The sequence below is a fragment of the Danio rerio genome, chromosome 3 (genome assembly GCF_049306965.1).
Source record: "Danio rerio strain Tuebingen ecotype United States chromosome 3, GRCz12tu, whole genome shotgun sequence".
NCBI classification, from domain to species: Eukaryota; Metazoa; Chordata; class Actinopteri; order Cypriniformes; family Danionidae; genus Danio; species Danio rerio.
The window spans coordinates 32,150,177-32,172,500 of record NC_133178.1 but is presented as its reverse complement, the minus strand read 5'-3'; the positions used below and the strand labels follow the sequence as shown (position 1 = coordinate 32,172,500).

Below are 22,324 nucleotides of genomic sequence, written 5' to 3'. Positions count from 1 at the left end.
ATATTCACGAATACCTTGAGTACTTTTTTTGAGATTTTAACAGATTTGTGTGTTGAGCATCAGTTAGGACAATGTTAGCACCTGTTAGCTTTAATTGTGGGAAAAACTGGATCATTTTGAGCTTTTGTCAGCTAATTTCATCTTCCAGGTTTAAAATAATTTTTGGGGCGGGATCAAAATTGGCGACGCATCGCAAAACTGCAAATGCAAAGATGACGTGTCGGTTTCTCATTATTATACATAGCTGAGTTTTCTTATCCTATGAGAGGAGCCTGCTTCTTAATTATTCAAGACTGCACATGCTTTTCAAAGGCAAGGTAGACCTGCCAGTGCCACGCTGTGAAACACGGACCCACGGCACACAGTATTTAGCTGTTCATGTAGGGTCATTTGCTTTTGTTTACATGATCCACGGAGTTTTGTTGCATGTTTTTCCCCGCAATGCGGTAAGGGCCGATACAGCAAAGCTGTTTGTGTGCAGCAAGCTTTTTTGTCGGGAGAGCAGTATGAGAATTGGAGAATGGCGGATTATCAGTGGAGTTTGTTCACATTTAGACACGTTGCGTGCTGCTGTGTTTGCCTAAATCCTTCAGCTGCCATGCCCACTCCTGCCCTTTGCTCGCGGAGCTCTACGCCCATTATGATGCATCTTTTGAAAATATTCTGAGGTAGACCTGAACCGAAAGTTGGGGGTGTCATGACCCTTTAACGGCACAGAGTTTCTCCTGTTTATCAGTACTATTGAGAACATCAGCACCTGCTTGACAATGTATCAGTTAAAGACAGACATTTGAGTTCTTTTTAAATTCAAGTGTGGCTCTTGAGCTGGTCGTGTGATTGATTTAAGACTTATCTACATGTAAACAAACCGATATCTTAACTTTTTAGTTTGTTTAGCTCTGCTTGAAAGCATAATCATCATGTTAAACATTTATCAAACATGTTTTATCAAGGGAAAATGACATCCTGATAATTATCATTGTTGTTTTATCATCCAGCCTTATATGCATAAAGGGGACTATCTGCATAAAGTAAACTGACCACCGGGCTCTCCATGATGCCCTTGAGGAAGATGAGGTCCAGATCATTGGCAGTGGTGGAGCTGGTGCTGTCGCTCAGTGTGTCCAGCACCTGGGGCACAGCTGAGGGCAAAAACACAAAGAGATCTGATCAGCTTATCAAGACGCATTTTATATCTATATATTGACACATTTGCTCATTTGCTCAAGTTGAGTTTGACCTTTTTTTAATCCAGCCCATCTCTGGGTATGGCAGGAGCACTTTTAGCGCATCTTAGCATAATTTATTGAATTTGATTAGATGATTAACATCTAGCTCAAAAAAATAAAAAATTAGTTTTGATAAATGTCCTATTTAAAGCTCGACTCGTACATCATGTTCTAAGAGTGATGCAATACAAAAGTTTGCTATTTTCTAGGACTATTTTGCTAGGAACTAAACTCTCATTCCTGCTTAATAATAAAGGAATTTTGTTGCTGTACCAAAGCTGCTGCATAATATCATTTAGCCTTAGTACACAATGTAAACAAAGAAAAGTCAAGCTTTAAACATGAAAATTATCTAAACACTTTGGTCCTTTTTGAGTGAGATGCTAATGATCCAATTCAATGATCTATGCTAAGCTAAGCTAAGCTATAAGTGCTCATGCCAGACCAGGGGATTAACTGGTTGGGTTAAAAAAAGGGTTAATTTGAACTCTTTAACACTAGATGAGTTATAAAATTGAGCCTTTTTGCAAAACAAGTTGAGTGTTTCTTTAACATAGCCTACTCAAACCTCTGAGTTCCAGAATCAGAGTGTTTTAGCAGATGCTGCAGGGCAAGAAAATGTCAAGTAGATCTCCAGAGAATGATATGACTGAGGCTGGGCATCCCCGTTTCTATGCCAGCCATCTGTGGCAGCCACAAGTGTGCCCATGTTTATAGCACCAGGAAATTCCTCACCGCAATCAAACAAATTAGCATCAACGACCCTCATTTCTGTGATTCATCTGTTGTGATCTGCTCTGTTTTGGGTTAACTTCAAGTTCTTTGAATGATTTAAATGATATTGTTGTAGCTGCTGTTTGTGCCAAAGGCACAATACCATGCTAGTTTTCAGTACTGATGCTGAGCCATCTGCAGTAGGGTCCAAATAAGTGCAGAGAAAAATATATGTGCTGTAAATGAGGTTGATTTCATTCATTCTGATTAAAATACACTGATTTAAAGAAACACTCTGCTATGAAGTAGCCTTATTATTTCTGTGATGTGGGAAGCACAAACAGAAGTCAATTCAATCATAAAGAGGTTGCAAATTTTGTCAATTTTTGGAAAAATAAAACAAAAGTAGTGTTGTCCTTTCTGTGAGACTGTGTTAATTAAACCTCAAGAATTTACATGAACATCTATCAAAGCAAAGGTTCAGAAGAAACTGTGAAAGAAATACAATACTTCAGTACAATATAATGTACATCTTTCATTTATAATAATTTATAATAATATAATTCATTCATTCATTTTATTTTTGGCTTAGTCCCGTTATTAATCCGGGGTCGCCACAGTGGTATGAACCACCTAATAATATAACAATTTCAGTAAACTGAACATGCTTTTGATTACTGAAATATATATTTTTAAAAAGCACACACACACACACACACACACACACACACACACACACACACACACACACACACACACATATATATATATATGTATGTATATATATATATATATATATATATATATATATATATATATATATATATATATTTTTTTTTTTTTTTTTTTTTTTTGCTTAAATATATTTGGTGTCATCACTGAAAATGAATCTCAACATGAACATAATACACTATTAAATATGATGATTATGACAGCATGCCAGTGGAAATATTAACAAAAAGGAGATAAAGCATCTATGTATGCATGTTCACTGCTACACACTGCTATTAAATAACCCATAAAATAAAGTAATACAAATATGAGAAGTAAGTATTTGTGTGGATATATCACAAAAGTGGAGTGTCAAAAACACTATATACAGTGGAAATCAGAATTACTATCCCTTTATTTTCACCCCCAATTTCTGTTTTACAGAAAGTAGATTTTTTCAACACATTTCTAAACATAATAGTTTTAATAACTCATTTCTAATGACAGATTTATTTTATCTTTGCCATGATGACAGTAAATAATATTTGACTATATTTTTCAAGACACTTCTATACAGCTTAAAGTGACATTTAAAGGCTTAACTAGGTTAATTAGGTTAACTAAGCAGGTTAGGGTAATTAGGCAGGTTATTGTATAATGATGGTTTGTTCTGCAGACAATCAAAAAATAGCTTAAAGAGGCTAATAATATTGACTTTAAAATGCTTTTTAAAAAATTTAAAACAGTTTTTTTCCTAGCCAAAATAGAACAAATAAGAGTTTCTCCAAAAGAAAAATATTATCAGACATACTGTGAAAATTTCCTTGCTTTATTAATCATTTGGGAAATATTTAAAGGGGGGCTAATAATTCTGACTTCAGTTGTATATACACTTTATCTTGTATATGAAGATACCTACCATGCTCTGTGCTGATGGCTGCCACAGGCATGATGCTTGAAATCTGTAAATAAGACAGAGATTTAACATGAATATTTAGCATCATCATTAGGACTTGAGGGTAAAGTATAAGCAAAATAAAGAAGTTAAAATAATAAATGAATGTTAAAAAGAGTAAAGGCTTTTACTAACAAGCTGTAGTTTTATACCAATACATATAAATATAAAAGAGAACAAAACATGCAGTCTTTGTGCGTACGTGCATGTGTGTGTGAGGTGGGAGGGAGAGAATGAATAGTTTTTAGGGGAGCTTTAATTCAGCCCTTCACCCCAAATGAAAGCATGACCGGGAGCAGGTGCACAGAATGCAGGAGGTGGAGAGAGGGGAGTAACACTAATGCTGAGAGTGACACTCAAGGCTTTTATTTCTATTTATCAAGCAGCTTTTTGTGGTATGCTTGATTGTGATTGCCCATTTGCTGCAATGAACTAAACTGTAAAGATTAAAGTCTGCTGTCCAAGGAAACAGATTTACCTATAGGTCTTATGTTATTTTTCTTTTCATTTCATAACATCTAATAACTAGTGTATGTATTTGTATAAAAGGCAAGATAGTGTTCTGTGTCATATGAGTAGGACCAGACAGAATCTATTTCTGCGCACGAATTTTGTAAAAAAAAAAAATTAGCAGATTTATGTGGAATGATTTTTTGGGAGAATCACAACTAAAAACTTAATATATAAAATTTTAAAATACTATATTTTTAACTCTTATTTGCTGTTTACAATGCAAATCCAATTAGATCCACTTATTTGGTAAACAAAGTCTCACATATAATATTTCTACTAAAAGAGAAAATATTACTTTACAAACTGTAAATAAATCATATGAATATTTTAATATTAGTAAATGGTATGAATGAAATTAGTTTCAAAACGGAATATGAATTTAAACACATTTACACAAGTAAATAAATAGACTCGATGGGCTAAAACTGCAAAAAATCTGTGGATTTCTGTGCGCGCAGATTCTGTGTGGGCCTACATATGAGTGATAGACAGACAGAGAGAGAAAGAGAGAGATTTCCATGTTCCTGAAACAGTGTAAACAGCGTCCCAGTAAGCAAGTACACTAATCCCTTAAAGACCTGAAGAAGGATCAGAAGAGTTTAAAACCTGACACACCTCTTTCTCACTTGTGCGCACACACATTGGCTTTTCATGTTTTATATGGACTCTCCATAGACATAATCATTATTATACTGTACAGACTGTGTATTCCATGCCTCCCCCCCAACTCTACCCCTAAATCCAACCCTCACAGAAAATAATTCAGCAATTTTACACATTAAAACACATTCAGTGGGATTTATGTGTCATTTTCCTTATGGTACCAAAAAACAAAAAGTCCCCAAATGCTAAAATTACAGGTTTTTCTATACTTCTGGGGTTATAAAATTGTCTTTAGACATTGGCTCACACAAAACAACAAAAAATAAATACACTTACACAATTATTTTAAAATACTATAGTGAATAAATGTGAATAAACGTCTTCCTGTACTTGGCCTTTTTTGCTTTATAAGGGACGTTATACCATCTACCAAATAGAAGTAACTTAAAGAAACCATGGCTGTTTCTCAATATGCGTTCTTTAGAGATTTTGCGTCCTCGTGTTTTTGTGTAACGTCATCATCAGCTGCCAAAGCTCAGTTCCAAAACTCAAGACTGCAAGAACGGAGGACGCGTGAAACTTCCTGGATGTGTTCATGATATCAAAGATGCGTGGATGCAGACTTAAGCACAAAATTCACTTGAGAAGTCGTAGATGTTATTGCGACTGAATAAATCATGTGGGAAGCGCAGCATCTTATAGAAATGTATTATTAAAGTTCAGAGATATAACCTATCTATCTAAGAAGTTTCTCTAAATGAGATGGTGAAAGTAAACATTACTATGAAAATCTTACATAAAACGCAATTATGGTTTTTATTTGCAGAAATTCGTATTAAAATCTGTTTTATTTGTACTGTGCAACATATTTGTAAAGTCTTTATGCATAGTATATATTGTGAAAAGGGGGAAAACAAAAAATTGCTGTATGAATGCTATAATGTTTAATAATTTTCCACAAAAAATGCGTGAAGGTCATGTGACCATCAGCAAGAACGCAGCGTCTCATTTCTCACAGGACGCGTTCTGTGTTTTTGCGGTCTCCTGAGTTTGTTCTTCTAAAGCAGGGGTCACCAACATGGTATTTAAAAATAGCTCACCATAGCGCCACTTACCAGTAAGCTTCATCTAATATAGAAGTAATCATTTAAAAATGTAAATATTTGCAGCGATATATAAAAATAAAGCGTTGCACATTGATACATTAAATACAGGTTACTTCCTACCCTGTTAATTCATTGTTGATAACTTTTGTGAGAATCATTAACATGATCAGTGTCTTCACATGGATGAATATCATTAATTATTACCAAAAACATAAAATATAATTAAAAGTAAATTGAGCAAATGTGTTATTTGAGAAGTGTTTATCAAACTGGTAGCCCTCCACATTGATCGGTACCCAAGAAGTAGCTCTCAGTTTCATAAAGGTTGGTGAACCCTGTTCTAAAGTAACTAGGCAAGACCGCTCTCCACAAGAACATAAGTCGGTTCTCTGCGTTCTTGGAATTGAGAAACAGCTCATGTAAAGTATGGAAAGAGTCTTCCCCAATAGTGGAGGTTTTATTTTTTTTATCGCTGCTATGAATAAATCAGTGAGAGGTGTTTGTCTCTCACCAATTATTTTACTTACTACATTTACTAACCTTAAAATTAGCTTGCTTTTTTGCTTTTAACAGAGAGGGATTTAAACCAGGCTACAAAGTTAAAAGTAAGGACAGATCTTATTGATTTAAGGTATATACGACAATCAATTTCAAAACTTCAGTTTTCTCAACACTTAACCGCTGCTGAGCCTTTTTTAAAAACATTCTCTGAGTGTTTATCAAAAGAGAATTAAAAGTCCATTTCCACACCTAAATATACAAAAGAACCCATCTGTGCAACTTCCTCCGCATAAATTAATAAAGGGTCACAAACTGTTCCTATTTTGTTTGTCCCACAACACATTTATTTCGCCTTACTTATGTTAATTCCTTCCAGTTTAACATTAGTACGACAAAATAAATGTGTATAAACAAAATAAATAAACAAAATAGAAACATTTAGAAATAGACAGAGTTTTGTGAATTGTGGAGACATTCCAAAGGTTTCCATTGTTTTTATATTGTACAGATTGTATTTTCTATCGCTCTACCCCAACCTGAAACCAAAGCCTCACAGAAAACTGTGCGCATTTTTAATTTCTGAAAAACTCAACCTGTATGACAACCAGTGCATCAGGAAATGGGGACATGATGAGCAATGTCCTCATAATTCCCCATCTCCTTGTAATACCTTTGTCTTTCTCATGTCAGTATTCACAGTTGTGTCCTGATATATCACACACACACAAACACACACACACACACACACACACACACACACACACACACACACACACACACACACACACACACACACACACACACACACACACACACACAAAACTATCAGGAATACAATTATTTTCTGATTGTGGACATCTGTCGTGTTTTTCACAATCATGAGCTAGACTGTCAATCATGTTATAAAACAGCATGCGTTACGTAATGAATGCACTGATAGAGCACACAGAGGGTACTGAATTACCCGTGTTTACTCCAGAGACAATTACACTGCCTTCACTATACTTAAGCTCAAAGAAAGATCTTCCCATGGGGGCTTTAACAGCACACAGATCCACTAGCATTCTTTCAAAAGACACGCACGACACACACAAGCACAGATAAGCGAATTCAAAAGTTTTCTCTAAATCCCATACAGCCCTGAAATGTTTTTACATGCACTGTATGACGGAGGTGGTTGCCATAGTGATCGGTGTTCTCCCACATGTTACGTAGGTTATGAGCGGAGTGACTCGTTTCCCTGAAGGAGAGAGCAGCTGCCCGAATTCAGCCTCAGTTCCTGGAAGCTGGAATGTCTGACTTAATAACCTGCTGGACTATTTGAGGCTACTGTACGTGTAGTTCATTCAATTTTTCATTCTCGATTACTCTACTTCATGTTGTTTCACACCTGTATTTGGAAGGTTGTAATGACATGAGGCTGGTTTATTGTTTTGAATGATACATTTGAAATGACATTTATCAACAATGGCAGTTCATTCCGCTGTGGCGACTCCAGATTAATAAAAGGACTAAGCCGAAAAGAAAATGAATGAATAAATTTATCAACAATCATTTCGAATCACTTGAAAAGGTTTACGTTGAGCTGTACTTTAAGAGTTTGTACTCAGTGTACAGTATGTGAGTTGGAGGTTAAATGAGGATAAATAAGCCTCTTTTTGAGGCATTATATGCCTTCTAATAAACCTGACAATGCACAATGATTATATTATATTACATTATATTACATTATATTATATTATATTATATTATATTATATTATATTATATTATATTATATTATATTTATTATATTATATATTAATATATTAGATTATACTATATTTATTATATTATTTTTATTATATATTACATTTATTATATTATATATTAATATATTAGATTATACTATATTTATTATATTATATTATATTTATTATATATTATATTATATTATATTATATTATATTATATTATATTATATTATATTATATTATATTATATTATATTATATTATATTATATTATATTTAGGGCTGAGCAATAATTCGATAACGATAATTATCACAATATATATTTTTCGATAAACCAATAATGACAGTTCGATAAGTGTGTGATAATATTTACGCACTATGCATAACGCTGTGCAGGCATTTTGCAGCCTGCACTTCCAGATGCCACACGTAGTACAAGTTTACAGCCATACAGTATTAGTTGCACTTGGAGGAGAAAGAAAAAAATAAGGTTAAAAAAATAAGGTCACAGACAGACTAGACTTCAGTAGTCTGGAGCTACTTAATTTTTTGCAATCTGACACAAAACAGAGCAAGGTGCACAGTGTAGACGACTTGTGCCATCAAAAACAGGCAACACCACAAACCTGTTTCATCATTTAAAAAATCCCCCCTTATGAAGACGCTAAAATATTACTGACCAAAACATTTGTTCATTCATTCATTCATTCATTTTCTTGTCGGCTTAGTCCCTTTATTAATCCGGGGTCGCCACAGCGGAATGAGCCGCCAACTTAGGTAGGGAGAACATGCAAACTCCACACAGAAACGCCAACTGAGCCGAGGTTCGAACCAGCGACCCAGGGACCTTCTTGCTGTGAGGCGACAGCACTACCTACTGGCCACTGACTCGCTGCTTGACCAAAACAACTGTTGGTAAACGTGGACCATCTACAAGCGTCAGCGCAACTAGCCAGAAGTCACATGTTATTATTTTAAAAGCTGTGCCTTATGAGAAAAAAACGTAAAGACACTATAACAGACCACACAATCTCAATAAACACTTGATGCTTGCTGTAAACTGCTGTAAAATACATAGGGGCATTCATTACAACATCGATAGGATCTTTTGTTGTCAAGCTAATGTTTCCTTTTTAATATTAAGATATTGTCTTTAAAATCTGTAATAAGCTATCACTATTGTCCCTCATCAACGGTATATACAATTGAAGTCAGAATTATTAGCCCCCCTTAATTACTAGCCCATTGTTTTGTTTTTTTCCCCAATTTCTGTTTAACTGAGATGTTAAATAACCGAGATTTCACTGAGATTTTTCAATACATTTCTAAACACAATAGTTTTAATAACTCATTTCTACTAAAAATATCTAATAAAAATGATTTATTTTATCTTTACGATGACGACAGTAAAAAATACTTTACTAGATATTTTTCAAGTTTTCAAGACACTTCTATACAGCTTAAAGTGACATTTAAAGACTTAACTAGGTTAATTAGGCTAACTAGACAGGTTAGCGTAATTAGGCAAGTTATTGTAAAATGATGGTTTGTTCTTTAAACTATCGAAAACAAATAAACTCAAAGGGGCAGATAATTTTGACCTAAAAATGATTTAAAAAATTAAAAATAAAAATGCTTTCAATTATTTTATATTATTTTATATATTTTTATATACCTTTATATTTATTATTTTATTATTTTATAGATTTTCACCAGAAGAAAAAAAAATCAGACGTACTGTGAAATTTTCCTTGCTCTGTTAAACATTGTTTGGGAAATATTTAACAAAAAAAATCAAATGGGAGCTAATAATTCTGACTTCATCTGTATAAACAAATTTATATTTTCCTGCCAGTTTGATGCAAGCAAAGTTTTACTTATTAAACATTCCTTGTCCTGAACTCGCTGCAAGTAAGATGGAGAAGATAAAAGGACATCATCACTGAGGAGAAATCAGATGCTCAAGATAAAATCTTTAAAATAATGACATATTGAAAATGCAGCAAATACATGACAGACGTTTGCGATACAACAACAGTGAATCATTCATTAAATCCTTATTTTCCACAGAGCAAAACATCATCCACCCACACAGTTGTGTAAGAATGGCACAAACAAAAATATATTTTTTCTTTAAAGATTAAAAGTTTACAAAAGTTTACAAATATCTGTTGTGAAATTGGCATTTTCAATACAATTAGCTTTAAAGATTTTACTATAATTTTCTATTCTATTGATGTAAATGACACTAATTTGTTAGAAAAGTAGTTTCTCTGAGTATCACTTCTAGGAGTATCACTCTTCAAGCCATTCATAAATTCTTTAGTGATTTAAACTGTGCTTTAAAAAAACAAAACCAGCGCTTTAGCATATTTAAAATACTATTACAGGTGTTTTTTTTCAAATGCCAATTTTATTGATGCAAAGATGAAATTTAACAAGAAAGGCAAGTGTTTAAATACAATCTTCAGTTTTTCAGCTAAAAGGTCAGATGGAATTATAGAAATTACTATTTGACATTTGTGGCAAATAAAAACAGAAGCAAAGTAAAAAAGAAATACTCATTTAGAATATCAGTTATCGGGTCCATAAATATGCAAATAATCCAAATAATTAGTGTCGGCAGTAAAAAAAACAATTAGAAATGCTAATATTTGATCAGTAAATCATTCATTAAATAAAGGAGTTTGTTTCGTGTGGTTTTCTAAGGCAAGTGTGTGAAAGTGTTGCTTACTGTATGTAGCTGAGCTCAGTCCCACTGGGATGGAGAGGTCAGACTTGACACACACACGCACGCACGCACGCACGCACGCACGCACGCACGCACGCACGCACGCACGCACGCACACACACACACACACACACACACACACACACCTCAGTTTCATTTACACTCCAGCTTATTAACAGACATGACGAAGCTCAGATAGTTGCTGCTATACTGGGACCTAGTGTGACTTCACCTCAGTCCAGTTTAGTTCATCACAGGCAAACATTAACCCGCATTTTTTTTTTATATCATGCAGCTCATTTCCAGCATCTGGTTTCCGGTGTTAAAAACAGGTCTTTATTAATGGGTGTTGACTGTGCTTTCTTGTAATATATAGGTGTTGCAAATGCCTCAAGCTCCTTTTTCTGTATGTCCACTAGTTATTTCTGCACCTTTATTCATAGAGCACCTCAGGGCTCCATCTCCTTTACTTTTATTAACCAACAAAAAAAAAAACAATCAAGTTTTATTGTTGACCTACAGGCACCATTGTGTTATCGCAGGGCATAAATTGCTCCTCTGCTCAAAGTGTTTGATTAAAACATTAAATATTGAGCATTACAGTCAGTGCAATTTTAGCATAAATGACAAAGAAGATATAAAATAAAGCAATGTACAGTGTTGTACATGCTAAACACTAAATATATGCAAAATAAAATATAAAATAGAATATATAATCCACTGAATATGAACTTTTTTATTTTTGTAACATTGAAATAGTTTTAAAGTGTTTATTAATAATTTTTTTTATCTTTACACATTTGTTTATGCATAATGAATTTTACGCTTATTTATTTATTTATTTATTTATTTACTTATATAAATATTTGTATGGTTTTACTTGACAATAATCACCCAGGAAAAAAAACAATAGTAAAATAATAATAATAATAATAATAATAATTATTATTATATATATGTATATATATATATATATATATATATATATATATATATATATATATATATATATATATATATATATATATATATATATATATTTAGCCCTCCTGTTAAATTTTTTTCAGATTTTTTTCAACACATTTATAAACATAATAGTTTTAATAACTCATTTCTAACAACTGATTTATTTGATCTTTTTCATGAAGACAGTAAAAATATTTCACTTGACATTTTTCAAGACACTAGTATTCAGCTTAAAGTGCAATATAAAAGCTTAAGTAGGCTATTTAGGCAAGTTTGGGTACTTAGGAAAATCAGTGTATTACGATGGTCTGTTCTAGGGCTGCACAACATTGGAAAAATCTAGCATTGCGATATTTTAATTTGCAACATATATCGCGACATGAATACAATTTCATCAAATAATTTAATATCTTTGAAAAGAATTTTTAATTTTAGATCAATTAGGATGATTCTGCAGTGGGAGTGCATCTCCATAAAATCTAATAAACTATCTATAAACTTTACTCTGTTAAACATCATTTGGGAAATATTTGAAGAAGAAAAAAAAGTTAAGTTAATAATAATTAATTAATAATAATTAAATAATAATTAAATAATAAATAATAATAATAATAAATTAATAATGTCTGATAATATTTTTCCTTGTGGAGAAAGTCTTATTTGTTTTATTTAGGCCAGAATAAAAGCAGTTTCAAATTTTTTTTAAAGCAATTTTAAGGTTAAAAGTATTAGCCCTTTTAAGCGATTTTTTTTATAGTAACAAACCATCACTATACAATAACTTGCCTAATGACCCTAACCTGCCTAGTTAACCTGATTAACCTAGTTAAGCCTTTAAATGTCACTTTATGCTGTATAGAAGTGTCTTGAAAAATATCTAGTCAAATATTATTTACTGTCATCATGGCAAATATAAAAATGAATCAGTTATTAGAAATGAGTTATTAAAACTATTATGTTTAGAAATTAGTTTAAAAAAATCTTCTCTCCGTTAAACAGAAATTGGGGAAAAAATAAACAGGGGGGCTAATAATTCAGGGGTAATTCAGTAATAGTTCTGACTTCAATTGTATGTATTTACCAGCTTGATAGCACTTGATTCTTGAACGACTTCCCTTCCACAACTTTTTCAGATCGCATTATTAAACCTCAATCTCTGCTTTGACAATTTTTGATGTGATTTTTTTGTAACATTATTGACACTTTATATTTTTAGTAAGATGTGAAAATTATACAAGACCCTCTAGAGCAGTGATAAATTCATTAAAAAATTATTCATTTTCTTTCTTATTATGTTTTATTATTTTAACCCATTCTCACTAACATTATCCTCTAAAGCTCTATAGCTGAAGGAAATGTTTGATCTGAATTGCCAAAGCACTATCAGACAAACAGCAGGAGAAGCTCAAGCTTATATTCCAATCTCATTACCAGGCAGACCTGCTCCAGTGCGTTTTGGCCAGGTATAATGCAGACTCAGCACTGAGTGCGATCCCCTGAGAGAAGGCTTGAGGGGGTCTTCCTGCAGCCCGGGGATGGTGAATTTATCAAGGCTTGGCATCTCCTGAATCCCCCACCTCCCTCTATCCCCATCCTTCCTGCAAACCCCCCTGTGCTAATAATGACACCCTGCTCTGGCCCTGCTCTCCATCTGCTCCCTGCAGTCAGAAAAAGGCAGGGCCCATCTGTCTCACAACACACACAAATAGGCCTGCGTCCCCTTTAAGCAACCATAACGAGAGAGCGAGACTGTGCCAGATTATGCTTCGCTTTTAATCACCTCGTTTTGACAGCACATTAATATTCATATGTACAGTATTAATGCTTTTAATCTGCTGTTGTACTCATGAATGACATCAGCTTGTTATCACCTGCTATGCTAATGTTTTAATTCCTTCACGATTTTTTTTTAAATGAAATTATCAGGGGGTTAAATTAATTGATCAGGGGGTTTTAAACTTTTTGATGCCATGGACATTTAAATATGATCATCTTCATTAGAGTAATCCTCATCCTACATTGCTTCTTGTATGACGACAATTTTTGAAAATAAATATAAATATATAAAAAATAAATAAATATGAATAGCGTCTAAGTATTATTTAGAGAATAAATATTTTAATTAAGTTAAATATTATTAAATATTATATTATTGTTATATTATTATTATTATTATTAAGTTATTATATTTTCTAAATATGATATTATTGTGTAATTATTTACACAATTATTTAATAATTTATTTTGTATTAAAAACATTTTTTTATATAAAACCCTACCTTTACATATTTAATTCCCAGTTAATTAGGTAATATTTTTGTATATATATGTATATAGATTGATTTTTTTAAATAAAAACATATTTATAATAAATAATTTAAATGAGTGTGTATTTTATTTATTTACATTCATCAATTTTCTTTTCAGCGTAGTCTCTTTATTAATCAAGGGTCACCACAGCGGAATGAACCGGCAACTTATCTAGCATATGTTTTATGCAGCGGATGCCCTTCCAGTTGCAACCCATCGTTTTATTAAGTTAAATATTATTAAATATTATATTATTGTTATTATTTTATTATTAAATCATTCTATTTTCTTAAAGATTACAGTATTGTATACAATCATTTAATTTTATAATTTATTTTCTATTACACACACACACACATACACACATACATACATACATACATACATACAACATATATTTATGTTATATTCTATTTGAGTATATATATAACTACAAGTATATAGATCGATTTTATTGATCTAAAGTTATATAAAATTATTTAAATGTATGCATTTATTTACACAACTTTTTTATGATATTATCTGTTTACACTTGTTTACTAGAAGCTTCTATATTGTCACCAATTCAACTTTTTAAACTACTTTGAATTTGTTTTTACTTATTAATATTTGCTTTTCTGATCATATCTCATCCATAAACAATATGATGTAAAACATTATTATATAATTTTTGTATAAATATCATTGTATGTTTATTGTTTGTTTGTTGTCGCTGGTTTGAGCATCGGCTGGGCCAATTGGCATTTCTGTGTGGAGTTTGCATGTTGGCGTTGGTTTCCTCCGTGTGCTCCTGTTTCCCCCACAGTCCAACGACATGTGCTATAGGTGAATTGAATTAACCAAATTGGCCATAGTGTATGTATGTGAATGAGTTTATATGGATGTTTCCCACAACTGGGTTGCAGCTGGAAGGGCATCCGCTGTCTAAAACATATGCTGGATAAGTTGGGGGTTCATTCCGCTGTGGTGACCCCTGATAAATAAAGTGACTAAGCTAAAAGTAAAACGAATGAATGACACCTATATATATATATATATATATATATATATATATATATATATATATATATATATATATATATATACATATATATATATACTTTTTTAAACATTGTTTATGCTAATAGGTATTTTATTTTATTTTTTTATTATTTAATTGACTTACTATGTGTATTTGTATGCCTTTTTCAATTTTTTATGCTTTTCATTATTAAGCATTTTATCAATCAAACCCCAGTTTGCAAATGCGCACACTTTATAACACACTCCATTATGGTTTTGATAACCATTACAAAATATCTAACACCTGAAATAGTGTGCTATACAAAGGGAAATGGCAATATTTTAAACACAGCAAGGGAAATGTCCCAGAACTGTTATTATAAATGCCTCGACCACCAGACCATCAAAACTATTTTCTCTAATAATAGCAACAACAATAATAATAATAATAGTGTATAAGAATGCATTTATTAGGCTACTTAGGAGCTCTCACAATAAGATAACCTTCATAATAATATTTTCGTTACTCTTTTGTATTGAATATTTCAATTAATACAGAAATGGCTCAATTTGCCAATGTCTGCATTCTGATCTTTTAACATATTGAGGTGACTAATTATAGTCCCAATATTAAAATGGTCTTGAAGTTAATAATCCTAATGCTAATGAATAGGATTCCATTCACCGCCACAAATAGGGACGTAAGCGCGAAGCCAACAAATATCCGTAATGCAGCCCTAAATTACACTAATTAGCATTCAAAAATGATAAATGGGTCAACAGCATGATGACGAATAATAACAATTACCCCCATACGAATTAAACAACAGCTGAATGCCTATGTTTTAAATTCCTACTCACATAACAAGACGATAAGACTATACAACATGAAGCGATAAATTGGTTCGCATTTCTGAATGGAACAACATTATAAAGGCTTCATAAACATACAAAATGCATACCTCTGAAAATACGTTAGTCTTAAAATAAGATACCAACCTTTCCCGTATCGCAGACGCTTCCTTACGTTGTTTTGATTATGAGAGAGGTGCCTGAACAGCTACAAAGCATCAAATCAGAGTCTAGCCATTGCGTAGACTTAAAGGGGCCACGCTCGGTCCTCTCAGAAGTGGGACCCACCGGCTCATGTTTGGCGATGGAGGCGAGTTAACAATAGAATGTTCTCGACAGCCCGCTTTAAATGTTCTCAGCTAATTTACATAACACTGCCAATCAGTTCAGTAATGTGAAGTTGCAGCAGGTTCAACAAAGAATATATATTTGTATGTATCTTGTAAGATGCCCATCTAAACATTAGCTAAAAGTATATGCTAATGGTTAAGGTAAGGTATATTCATTCACAGGTTTTTAATTCGATATTTATTTTAAAATGTTAGAGCAGATGCTTTTTGGCATAATGAGGCGTTAGCTATGATTTCTAGACAAGTAGTCGAAGTTAATAATGATAATAAATAGGGCATTTTGTCTTGAATGTTACGTTATTGACGAATGGGCGCTATCAGAGCTCCATGTTATATAACAGGAGGGACATCTGCTGGTCATTTCGAAATAACCTTACATAGAGGTAAACTATGTTCTATGATCTACTGTTACCAATCATACTAAATAAAAAATACAAAGCTAATTAACAAATAAATGACATATGGTTTGTCCAGGAAAAAAACACCAGAGCAAAGTAAATAGCGAGATTCATCCAATAAACCTTTAATCACATAGAATAATTTACATTCAAAATAAAAAACAAACATAATTTTGATTGACACAATGAAGTATACACATATACATTTCCAGTGATAGTTTCTAATATAATATATTATTTACATTTGTTAATGAGATTTGTTCAGTGCTCGTGAAAGCATAATGTAAAAACGAGGATGTGTTTGACCAAGAGGTTGATGAGCTTGTCTGACGGCGACTGGTTCTCATATAGTTGTCTGGAGGTTTTCTGTGGGAGGCACAGGTGGGTTTAGCTCAGGACAGGCCACATGAAAGTCCCTGAACTTCACCACATAAAAGAGTCGTCGTATCTGAAAAAGACAAATATGCCATCAATAAATAAACATTTTTTTTCCTTCGGTGACATTTTCATGATACTATTCAGTCTTCAAATTAATAATACATTTCTGTCAGTGTTTTGCAGTTTGGATTAATAAGAACGGAAAAATTTCTTCTCATTCAAAGCCTAATTAGGGCTGTTAAATGTCAAGGATTCTCAGAAATGCAGTGTGGGTCATGTACATTCCCTGACGAACAGATGAAAAGGACGCCATGAATCCCATCATGACTCCTGATTCCTCAACAGGTGGGAAAAATTCACGAGCTATTCCAGATTCTATTACCACACATCTAAACAAATCCATTTACTCCAATACCCGCTAAATCAGGAGCAGCTATTGCTTTACGATTAAAGTACAACACATAGGCATCATTAACATAAAAAAACTGCTGAAGTATTAAATCAAAATCTCACCTTGATCTCTGTTTGTGCTCTGTGTCATCCCCAAACAGCAGTTCTGCCATCACATCTTCCGAAGTGGACCTTTTTCCATACCTGAATGTAAGAAATATGACAATTTATCCCCTCATTACCTCAATGCAGTCGTGTAGCTTAGCTGGGGACATCTCAGTGTTGAAATAATGATCTCAAATTGCTCATACAGTGAGCTCATTGTGGTGTGTGAAAGTGTCGGGAAGTGAAAAGAACTAGTCAGCCCACTTTATCTGTCAGACACCAATCACTGATATAAATACAAACTGTCTCTTCACCCCAGACGTTATGAATCTAATTTGCCAGTTAAACTTTTCTGACTGCTTGTCGGCTGAATGTGCTTGAGACATGTCAATGAGATGACTTGACAGAGATCATTCAAATGAAAAAGCCTCGTGCAAACTCTGAATTTTAGGATTGCAGAACGTTTAGTCTACTGGAAACTGGGAATAAAAGAGAAGAAAGATGAGGATGCTTGAGTATTACTTTATCTGCGAACAGCCTCTTCAAAATGAATAGGCCTAAGATAAAAACAAGCTAAAGGGCAAGCTGTTTGGTGCCAGGATAAACAAAGCAATTTCATGCTCAGATTCCTCCTCGAGAGATGCCTACGAGCAACATCAATGAGTCTGAGAGGAAACTATAATGTTACAGCTATTTCTGAATCATGAGCTTTACAGAATCTCACCTGCTCCTCATTACGGACGTCGACAATACTTTGTGAATAAGCCAACATTCATTTAACTCTGTCACAACTGCGGCGTACACATGATTTAGCTGCTCGAACCATCACATCTGTTCATTTCTTCTCAGATATTCATCAAAGATTTTCATTTTGATATCTCGAAAGACGTTTAATGGCTAAGATGAATGAGAAGGTTCTGGGATTAAAGGGATAGTTTATTTAAAAAGAAATATTTTCTCAACCTCAAGTGGTTTCATGAGTTTAATGTTTCTGCTCCACACTTAAGAAGATATTTTGAAGAATGTTGGAAACCTGTAACCATTGACATCCACATTAGGAAGTCAATGGCTATTGGTTTTCAAGATTCTTCAAAATATCTTCTTTTGTGTTGGACAGAAGATAGAAACTTGAGCAGATTTGGAACAAGTGGAAGTGAGAGAATAAAATAATAATTTTGTGTGAATTATCCCTTTAAGAAAATTTATGGGGAGATGAATGATTACTGTATTTATTTTAATGAAACTGTCTTTTCGTTATTTATTGATATTGATTATTCCACACTCAAAAAAATACTTTTGCTGTTTGTCTAAACTGCTTATTTAAAATGAGTTGAAACAACATGATTCTTTTGTTGCTTTTGGGAGAACTTAATTATGTTCAATCCACTTAAATTTGTGAAAACAATTAAGTTAACTAATGATTTGTGCTGGGACAACATGAAGCAATTGTGTGGAACCCAGCATTTTTTACAGTGCATGAAGAACATTTTAACATCTATAGAAATTTTCATGCCACAAAAGGCTCTGTACAGTGAAAAGAAGACATTTTAGTTCATTAAATTGATTATAAAATTGAAGTTTTCGCTAAACTGTTCTCTGAAGTACCCAAAATGGTTCTTCTATGGCAACACTGTGAAAACTTTTAGCTCTTCTTATAGCACTTTTATTTTTAAGAGTGACTGTGTTGCTCAGTGTCTGAGCCTTAAATGTCAAAGGCCTGTTAGGAGAGTATAACTATGTAAATAAATGTAGTTCTCTATAGGGCAAGGCTGCGAGAAGCATCAATCTATGCCAGATAAGTAGCCTATTCAATCTCTGAGGTGAGTCTGCTTGGCTTTTATCACTCAGATTTGTTATATGAAGAGCCTTTGGCCACAGAAAAGTGGGCCATAATGCAATTTCAGAGTCCTGCTGCAGAACTTGGTCATTTGTCCTAACATATTAATGGGAGATGGTGCACTGACACCAACGGGAAATGATTTTTATCTTCATTCTTGGTCGATACCTCGAAGGTGAAGTGTGATAAGAAGCAAGTATGCACAGTTACAGGTGCTGCATATCGTGTGTATATTTTTGTATTTTTTCATTTTCTTCTCACCGTTGCCTCGTGATGAGGTTGATGTAGTGTCTCAGCGCGGTGTAATATTTGGCGAGTTCCTCCGGAGCAGCGTCATCTCCAGGGTTCTCCGGTTTAGGCGGATAAGCGTCCACAAATGTCCCGAGACACAGAAGCACGCAGATGAGGACAGTGGCGACGACGGTCCAAGGTTTCAGCATGACGGCCATCTAAAGAAAGTAAATAAATCAAATAACTATTTGCGTTTTTTAAGACGCTTGAATAGTTCGGAAAGTGAGAGCGCGACAACAGGTGGAAAAGATGTTAAAAAGTTTTAAAGCTACCAACTTTGCGCGTTAATTGGTATCCACCACTATACTGATAATGACGGTAAACATAAAACCAATATAAACGATTTTAAGAATTTAAAATAAGGCATATTTCTCAGAAAGAAAGTCAAAAAAAGAAATGAGATTAAAACTGTTGGAATCGCGCAGATGGGCTAAGAAAATCCTGAGATAAGTAACAAAAAATATTAATATAAACTTTACATAAAATATATTTAGTTATTAAAATAAAAATATATTCATTCCTGTTTCTAGAGGCTAATTATGAGAAATAAATGGGTTAATTCTTAAGCGTCAGCTGAAATGATTGCTGTCCATGGTGCTGAAAGCGCTCGTTAATACAAATGAACTTTTTCTGCATCCGATTTTAGCATTCAGTAATGTTAGAATTGAGCATTAATGAAATCAATAAAGCCTAGATGTCTTTGTTTTCCCACGGCACATCTATCTGATTTAGTAGGCTATCTGTAAAACAAATTGCCACCTCCACATGCAAAATGACAAACACAATGAAACTTACTTTCAGCAGCTGAAGAGTTTAGGTGCAGTTATTTCTCTGGACTGGAAGCTTGAAGTTTCTTGCTCCAACGCTCTTTCGTTGCGTCTCCCGAGTCTTGGCGAGCTCTTTCAGAAATAAGAAGTTGTCCACAGTCGGATCTGTTCTATCCTGCCTGTACCTCAGGAGCTTTATATAGGGTGCTGCGCCTTGCGTAAACACGACACGGGCGGTGGAAACGACAGTAGCTCTGCCCCCAACACCACCGCGAACGTCAATCATAAACACATGCGTAATACCAACTCACGAGACATTTTCATTATGATCATTGCTGATGTTCGGTCGCAGATCAATTCTATTGAACAGGAGACGTCATCAAAAAAATCAATTAAAATCCTGAGGCTTATTGATGTGCATAATTTTTTTTTTTTGGTGAAAAACAGATAGTTTGTCAGCCAAGTGGGATTTCTTAAGTTCAGAGTGTCTTGCCTCAGTGCAGAGTTTCTGATTAAAGAAATTAGGTTCGAGTGGCCTCCAATACAGCTTCAACTAAAACAGCCGGTGACGCTCCATGCAAGATTAGACTCCCTTTTGATTGCACCGGCCAATCAACACTCAGACATGACTAATCGAGCAATCAAACGTGTAATAATTCCTGCTTCTCATCTAGAACTAGCCCACTTGACCCTTTAGCAATTTGAGAACTCATATGATTCTTGGACTTTAGTCTTTTCTCTCTCTCTCTCTCTCTTGTGTACAAAATTGTTTAATAGTACATCCAATATATCAGTAATGTACATAATAAAACAGATATGCATATTCAAAAAGAAGAAGTAGTTATATTCAAGAAAACAAAAGCTATACTACCAAGTAATTCAAGTACATTAAAGCCATTTGAAAGATGTAGCCTTAAAGCAGTTATTCTGTGGACTCATGGAGCCATTATGACTTTTTATTACAAAGCATTAAATGAAACGTATACAATGAAATACAAACAATAAAATGTTTTATAAGGTAAAGTTAAATGACACATAGCTACTGCCAGTAAAGATATGGTAAATGTTCGTAAACAGATCGTATGTGTACGCACTCGACTGACATCATGTTACTATTGGTTTACCACTTCTGACGATAGTTGATCGTTTGCAAAAAGTGAAACTGTTTAATCACCATTTCATATATCATCATCATTTAAATGGCGGTTTTGAAACTATTTTTACAGCTATTAAAACTCGATTAACCCTTTAACTGCTTGCTGACAGACTCATAATCCCATAATTTGTAAAATATCAACCTCTACCAAATGGTTGATACGTCAGTTAATGTACCGGAATCCATACATATACTATTACAAATCTGGAAATAAGAAGTGTAAGACCAATTTATTTAAAACATAGTCAAAACAAAGCATTATTGAACACTAAATCATCTTTATTTTTTAGAAGTATGCTACACTGTAAACCCAACAGCCAACTTTATCAAATTAAATGAGTGTAGTTAACTTAAATTGACTGAAAGTTAATTTTACTTATTTGAAAAGAGTTCTGAACTCAAAGTTGAAGATAATGAGTTAATTAAATACCCCAGTACTTCAATTTAAATGGAGTAAGTTCTAAGTACTCACATAGAATTTTTTTTTAACTCGAATGGTTTGTAGCAATCGGTTTCCTCAATTGGTTTGAGTTGCCTTAACTTATTGGGTTTTACAGTACTCAGTTGGTTTGAGTTCTCTTCATTTATTGGATTTTACTGTGCTCAAATTGCTTTATTTACCCATATGAATTAAGTTCACAGTACTCATTAGGATTAGTTTTTGTTTGATGTCTTTGTAAACCAACAGTGCTGTGTGTGTAAACCATTATTTCAATCAGGCATTCTTT

At 33.5% G+C, this 22,324-nt stretch overlaps 2 protein-coding genes across 6 annotated transcripts in view; both read right to left on the bottom strand.

The window, feature by feature from the left end:
* The window catches only part of mpp2a (MAGUK p55 scaffold protein 2a), a 75,568-nt gene that overhangs the window by 16,134 nt on the left and 37,110 nt on the right, over positions 1–22,324 (bottom strand). For 2 of the 4 annotated variants that reach the window (XM_073942303.1, XM_073942300.1), the window contains exons 4-5: positions 3,574–3,616; positions 1,042–1,142 (exon numbers count right to left, since the gene is read on the bottom strand). In XM_073942303.1, coding sequence (XP_073798404.1) covers positions 1,042–1,142; positions 3,574–3,604 — 132 coding nt within the window. In that variant the 5' untranslated portion in view covers positions 3,605–3,616. 4 annotated transcript variants of the gene reach the window in all.
* pyya (peptide YYa) lies at positions 16,774–20,615 on the bottom strand. 2 transcript variants are annotated; one of them, NM_001164371.1, is made up of 4 exons: positions 20,469–20,615; positions 19,644–19,831; positions 17,564–17,644; positions 16,774–17,120 (listed from the first exon to the last, which is right to left on the bottom strand). In NM_001164371.1, the coding sequence occupies exons 2-4, from the start codon at positions 19,829–19,831 to the stop codon at positions 17,096–17,098; spliced, it is 294 nt and encodes a 97-aa protein (NP_001157843.1). In that variant the 5' UTR covers positions 20,469–20,615; the 3' UTR covers positions 16,774–17,095. The 2 variants fall into 2 exon arrangements, with proteins under 2 accessions (NP_001157843.1, NP_571091.1); NM_131016.2 differs by lacking the exon at positions 20,469–20,615 and having other exon boundaries at positions 19,644–19,914.